This window comes from Syzygium oleosum, unplaced genomic scaffold (genome assembly GCF_021117445.2).
Source record: "Syzygium oleosum isolate NSW1041296 unplaced genomic scaffold, Sole_v2.1 Sole_v2.05, whole genome shotgun sequence".
NCBI lineage: Eukaryota > Viridiplantae > Streptophyta > Magnoliopsida > Myrtales > Myrtaceae > Syzygium > Syzygium oleosum.
This window is the reverse complement of record NW_026607489.1, coordinates 11,632,070-11,639,179: the sequence shown is the minus strand read 5'-3', so window position 1 is coordinate 11,639,179 and position 7,110 is coordinate 11,632,070. Positions and strand designations below refer to the sequence as shown.

The 7,110-nt window shown below is 40.8% G+C and overlaps 1 protein-coding gene across 2 annotated transcripts; it reads left to right on the top strand.

The window, feature by feature from the left end:
* Nucleotides 1-4,830: 4,830 nt before the first annotated feature.
* On the top strand, nt 4,831-6,626 carry LOC115678266 (transcription initiation factor TFIID subunit 15). 2 transcript variants are annotated; one of them, XM_030601611.2, is made up of 4 exons: nt 4,831-4,967; nt 5,360-5,734; nt 5,891-6,008; nt 6,267-6,626. In XM_030601611.2, the coding sequence occupies exons 2-3, from the start codon at nt 5,379-5,381 to the stop codon at nt 5,979-5,981; spliced, it is 447 nt and encodes a 148-aa protein (XP_030457471.1). In that variant the 5' UTR covers nt 4,831-4,967; nt 5,360-5,378; the 3' UTR covers nt 5,982-6,008; nt 6,267-6,626. The 2 variants fall into 2 exon arrangements, with proteins under 2 accessions (XP_030457471.1, XP_056167741.1); XM_056311766.1 differs by lacking the exon at nt 4,831-4,967 and adding an exon at nt 5,034-5,156.
* The last annotated feature ends 484 nt before the right edge of the window (nt 6,627-7,110 follow it).

Sequence of the window (7,110 nt, the reverse complement as noted above, 5' to 3'; positions counted from 1 at the left end):
CATAAAAAGAAAATGTAAGATCAGAGATTTTTTTTTAAAGGATATTAGGCCTTTTATCCTGTCGTCTCGTGTCGAAAAAGAAAATTCTTAATCGTGAAAACAAGGGAAAGAACCGAAAAAGGGAGAAGGGGGTGAATCATCGATCACACACGTAACTGAGCATGGAGTGAGAAAAGAAAAGGAAGAGTGCGAAGTTGGTCGTGGTCGTCATGCATGGAGGCGATTCCCAAGGCAAAAGAATCGAATCAGCCCAACTTCTCTCTCTCTCCTTCTTTCTTTACAGTTCGCGTCCTCCATCTTTACCCTTCCCCGAGAGAATGGACGCCAGATCTCTCTCTCTCTCTGTTCTTTGTGTACTCAGGCTCAGAAAACAAAAGACAAAATAAAGAAAGAAAAACTAAAGCGAGCAGAGAGAGAGAGAGAGAGAGAGGATTTGGAATTGTTCAGCCGCAGCAGCGAATGAAGGAGAAAGAGAGGAGCAAAAGCAAAAGGTGGTCAAAAACCCCACCTCCAAGACTTGTTATTTCATCATCAGCCTCCTGCCTTCTTTATTGAAACTCCCTATTTTTCGTTGCTTTTTCTCCTTTTCATCAATTTGTTTTCTTTCACTTCATTAATCTTTGCAAAACGTTGGTTTTCGCTCATTCTTTGTCGTGCTCATCTCTTTGTTATTCGTGCATATATCGTTGGTTTCGATCTGTGTATTTGCCATATAATAAAACAAAAAGATTTTTTGGATACGTCATTTTCTGTACTTCGGTCTTGCCTATATCCAATGACTAGACATTTTCTACTAAGTTTATTTTTTTAGGTTGGGAAGTGATAAAGTTGGAAGTGATGGTCCCCGAGCAAAAGAACCGGATCGAACCGGCCGATTCTAAATGGTTCTCGTAAGAACCGGTTCAGTTCTCAGTTCCTAAAATTTGGAACCAGTGAATATCAGTCCGATTCTCGATTTTAGGTGTGGACCCACCCGCTCGGATTACCTCAACTGGACCGATTTTTTTTGTTCTTATTACAAAACTGAAAACCCTAGCCCATTCTTCACTCTCCCACGTTGTAAACCCTAATTGAGCCCATTTCTTCACTCACGCCTCTCACGGACTCATGACGCTCACTCTGTCACTCACTCACTGCTCACTCTCTCACGACTCTCGCAACCTTGCTCACGATGCTCACTCTCAGTCATGCCTCTTCAAAATTCAAGCAGGTCTCTCTCTGTGCGTGGATCTATCTACGATAGTGGATTAGGGCTTTTACATGTCCTTGCTGATTGGCCTAAATTTTATGAGTTTTTGCTGTTGGGGCAAAGCTTGCCCCGAGCGATTGCGCACTTGCTTCATCTACGGACTCGTTGATTTCGTCGCAAACTCGTGTCAATTGATGAGTTGCACGTTTCTTCCGAAAGTGATGAATTAGGGGTGTGGTTGAAACTCCTTTCTTTCCTTTGCAGTTTTGCTGTACTTTTAAAAGGGTCGATTAAAGGGGTTGATTTTAGATGAAACGATGATCATATTCCTATAGCTGTTAACATGGCTTTTCCTTCATCGTTTTCTTATTTAGGGTTTTCACTTTCTGTTTGGGAAGGTGATTCTCATCTACATCAGATCACGGCCCTCAGTTCTTTGAGTTGGAATTTTGAGCAAGACATTCTGACTCTGCGGGAACATGTGTTTCGTGATCAGATCGCGATTTTTCAGCAGCGGCTCATTAGGTTAGCAGGCAATTGACTATGGGAAATTCGCCACTTTTTTGTACCAAAACATTTCTCAGGACACGACTGATTCTTAGACCCATCCGGGAATCGAACTAAAGTGGTTCGGTCTGGTTTTTGGGTGGAGCCAAGACCAAGTGGGCCGATTCCCGGTTATACAAACTGGAAAACGGCTCTTTTGGTCCGGTCCCCGATTATAGGATGGGAACCGGTACACCTTGGAACCGATCACCCCTAGTCTTTATACCCTCGAAGAAAAAAATCAAATGTCACATGAAAAAGTATATGTCTTATTATATTATGTTAAAACAAAACTAAATCGGTCTCAGTCTAATGGATTCGTGATGAAGTCTACTGATTAAACAACGTTAACATATCGATTTTCCTACTTATATATTTATATGTTCCTCTCTATGTACTCAGATTTTTCGTCATATATGACAAGCGATGAGTTGCATGCAAAAGAAAATGACAACGTATCACGGAGGATATTCAAGAGATGTTCATCCAATATTCAAAAGCCAAAATTCGAAAGAGACATCCTCCTCGTGGTCACAGTTGATGTGTACACACACACATATATTGGCCCACGCTTGGGATTTTGTGCTGGGAATATTCATCATGGAGACAGTAAACAAAATGTGCTAATATGAATCGTATGAGCTTTGTGTGCACTGTGCAATCATTAAAATGCACAATTCAGATGCCTGAGTCACTTGTCCTTGTGGTGGGACATAAGTGAGTGGAGGGACCCGAATAAGGCTCGGTCAAAATGGCCTTTCTAAGATGCACAGTTTGCTTAAACAGGGGTTTGGAATAAGTGTGTTGTGCTGAGAGGTTACAGCATATCCTGTTTGTGAGATCCTGCTTGTTGTGGGGGCTATAACTGCATTGACCAGATTTGCCCATTTTTAATGAATTTAGAACAGCTTCTAAACCATCCATTCTTTTGAGATTACCTATCGTGCTTTTGGTAGGTAATCAAGCGACCATAGCAAAACACATAGCGACATATCTTATGCAACTATCAAACATGATGCATTTATCAGCATTGTCATGTATATGTTAGACTAGATGTGGGAGAGGTTTCTTTGGTCCAGATATCAGATGGGTCAGCTCATTCTAATTTACAAGTAATTTAGTTTTAGCAATTTCCATTGAAAAATGAAATTTAACTCGACGGTTTGCTTAATATTTAAAGAATGGACATATATGTGTCGATTAGACTATAACAAAGGCTCAATTCTCAGTGTCGATTAGATATACAATACATGTACAACAGGGTTATGTATGTGTTGGAATAGATATGGCAAAGGTTTTTCCAGTCCAGGTATGAGATGGGCCAATACTTTCTATTTTACAGGTACTTTAGTTTTGGCAATTTTTTTTTGCAAAATGAAATTTAACCCGACGGGTTTGCTTAATAGTGAAAGAATGGACATACATGTGTCGATTAGACATATGACACAGGCTCAATGCCCCGTGTCACCAAGTGCCAAATTCTTTGAATGGGTGGCTTATGCTAATGACTTGTGATCTAACTACCTATGTTTAAATAATTCGATGAGATATTGTTCCTCATAAGTGCATATATATTAATGTATGCCCATCTCATCTGTGAACCATTCATACTCGTCCTGTATCATTCGGCTGTCTCACATTCAAGCATCCTTCTACATCAGCATATTTTACTCAAACTGGATCTGATTCTATTTTTTTTTTAGATCTGATTCTAGTTAACCTACATTCATTTATGGTTTTTTTTTTGCTTGAACGAACTTGAGATGGCAATCCTCATGCAGGCAATCGCAATGATCCATGACATTCATTCTCCTTGGAGATATCTAAAAACATCATTTCACATTTTGCAGACCCATCCAATCAAACATAGGCTCCGTACCAACTTGTTACGAAATATGCAGATCAAAGCGTGAGAAGTGGAGGCCAAGAAACAAATCACAAATGGAATTCATGTGGTTCGATTAATCTAATTTACAGCTGTAGCGAAAGTAACAAAAACATTTCATTATTGATAGCAATACAAGAATCATTCGCTCAATGTCTCTCAAGTGTCAGTTCACTCAAGTCTCGCAAGTGCGGCATAGTCCCTAATTACATCCATTAATCTCATACTGTATTTAGTCCTCATGATTATATTTTCACAAAAACACACTCTTCAAAGAGAAGCCTACCTAGCTAGATTTGGCTAGGCGTCCGCCTTAAATACAAATCAAGTTGTTTATGTCACCAGAGCACCGTATCACATGTTGACAGGGCTTACAATTCGTGTTTTGTCATCACCGTAATTGTGATTTGTGCCATTGATGTTAGTGTTGAAACAACATAACATGTATTTTGGACAAATGATTGACCCATGATAAAAACTTCGTGTTAACTTGTGTGAACATATGGATGTGGTTAAGCATATCATTTCGTGTCAAATACTAAGTTTCCCTCTATATTTCGCACTTCTCCCCATGCCATGCTCTTGTCAAATAAATAATCATATCCACTATTGCCAACTCTAACTTCAGCTGCAGAGCATCTGACAATACCATATAGGCCCCATCAAGCTAGGCCAAGCGCATGATGCCATGTGTCCAACTCATTAGATGTTTTCTGGAGTTGTAGTCTAATCCTACAAATCTCCACCTCGTTTGACATTCAATATTTTTCACTTTGAAATCATTCCGCGCATTACCAATGAATTCAAACTCGAGATATTATCTGAATATGTGGTCTTCATTCCATTGAAGGAGTGTGAACCAGAATGTTTGGAATTCTGAAGATGCGGCTAAAACATGCAAACTAAAGGCTATAACTTTGCAGGAAACCAGCAGATTGTGTAGGCTTAAGGACGAAGCAAGTTCGCCCGGGTACTCGATATAGCCCTTAAAATCTAAAAGAATGGTTGGGCAGGGCATCAACCGAATCTCAAAAACTTGCTGTCTTTGGAATTGTACGTCGAATTTTGTTGCTTTATCGCTTTATCTTCCTTTAGATTTTGTAGATTCCAAGAACCTCTTTTGTTTTTTCTTTTTTGATTCCAATTTTTTCTTTTTAATTCCATTTTTCAAGGTAAGCTGGGTTGAACAACACCAAAGAAAAAAGAAAGTACACGGCCCTCCATTTATTCCCTTTTATCTGTGGCCTGCGCTTGTATATAAGCACACCATCGTCTTGCAGTTGTTTCAGCAGCAGGAGTCTCTCCTTCTCTTGTTATATTCGGAGCCACACGCTTTGTCTTGTTAAGGTTAGTTCCACTTGCTTATTCCTCTCTCGATCTCAGGAAACCCTCTAGCCATTCCCCAAGGGCCAAAGATAGTGACAGAACTTGAACTCTCTCGTCCTAGCACTTCTCATTCCCTGCTTCAGAATCTGTTAGTTACCTTCGGTCATTAGTGTGGTCGATTTGGACCCCACTTGGTCGGACTGTGGCTAGGTACTTGGCCTACTTGATACGGGTTTTATGCAGTTTTTTACTCTTGGAAGCACCATATGTATATCTCGTGGGGCCTACGGAACTGGTCATATAGTACATGTGCTTACTGCACATATTTTTAATGGAAGCTAGCAAGATTTTTACTGTAAAGTAAGTCTATCCAATCTCTCTCTCATTGATTCGATCTTGGTGGTTTATTTCAGTTCACTGTTAGCAGCAAAGATGAGTCGGCCCGGAGATTGGAACTGCAAATCGTGCCAACACCTCAACTTCCAGAGGCGCGACACGTGCCAGCGCTGCGGGGATGTGAGGTGCAGCAGCGACTTTGCAAGCTTTGGTGGGAGAAGTGGATCCTCGTTGGGGTTCACCGGCTCCGATGTCCGTCCCGGAGATTGGTATTGCACCATCGGAAACTGCGGGACTCATAACTTTGCCAGCCGCTCGACCTGCTTCAAGTGCGGCGCAAATAAGGAAGACTTGGCTGGCGGCTATGATTTCGACATGCCGCGCTCTAGAGGTGCAGGCAATGGCGGTAGCAGCCGATCCGGATGGAAATCGGGCGATTGGATCTGCACTAGGTAAACTAAATTCCGATGCACTATATTAGATCGACAAACACATTTCAAAGTTAAGGAAAAGAACTAGTCACGAAAATTCTAAAAGCTCATCAAATTTTGCTTTCTGCGAAAATATCCCGCTAAAAGAATTTAACTTATTTTTTTCCATTTCACCAGGTTCGGATGCAATGAGCACAACTTCGCCAGCAGAATGGAATGTTTCCGGTGCAATGCCCCTCGGGACTACTCGACCAACCGATCTTACTAGGTCATGCAAAGTGCTTTTCAATTTTGGGTATGCAACAACACCTCGATGCTGATTAGTCGCGAGTAAAGCAACATATACAAAAGATTTACAAAGACCGGCACACAAATATTTTACGCGATCATCTACGAATGGTCGCCTCTGTACTGCGAAGCGACACAGTAATTTGCATTCCCATTTTATGTGAACATGCTCTATCCCGAGTGTTACTCTGATCTTAGGTTCTTTAAAGATTATTCTAAAATTCATTTGCAGATGTAAAGGTGCATGCTTTATTATTGCTTGCAGGCGTTGCGGCCACCAAGAGAGACCAGGGACAGGAGCTTCGACTTTTGCTTTTGGGAGGTTTCTCTAATAGGCTGCGAAACCTCTTTTGGCAGAGAAGCATGTCCACCCTATAATCTGTGTCTCTAAGAACATTTGTTTAGGTCTGCTGTCATAAGGCTGATCGTTGTTTCCATTTATTATTTGGGTGTGTGAGTGCTACCAAATCTACTTACTAGTTTTCGAGCTAGAGGAGAGAAGAGCACTTCACGTGCTTTTGGTGCTTTTCTTTTTTGTAGTATTTATCTTATAGAATCGTATTGTTATGTTGAGTTTGTTCCCCTAAGTGGAAATTTGTTATTAATGGATCTTCATATCTCTCTCTCTCTCTCTCTCTCTCTCTCTCTCTCTCTCATATGTGTTTGAGAACCAAATTAGGAAGAGCGATATCTTATATCCAAACTTGCGTTACACCCGTCCCTCATGCGATACTCAGCACTCTTAGAGACTTGAGAGATGAAAGACAGTGAATCGCAAACGTGAAATCATTAATCGGTGGACTTAGTACATCTACTGAAATGAAACTGGACCATTAAATTTGGGAGGATTTAAGTAAGATCTACACGAGACATGTTAGAGATATTTAGATAACTTCTAACATCCCCTAACAGACCTGTCATTTTCAATGGTCCATAGTCGATTTAGTACGCGTATAACACTCATGTATTGATTCCTCATCACACAAAGACCATCAACGGGTCGTAAAATGCAAATCAAATCGACGTAAGTTCGTATCAGCTTGTGCAATGATTTTCTTGCGCAGATTTCATCAGAGGAATTACAGCAACGCAGAAAACCATGTTTTAGA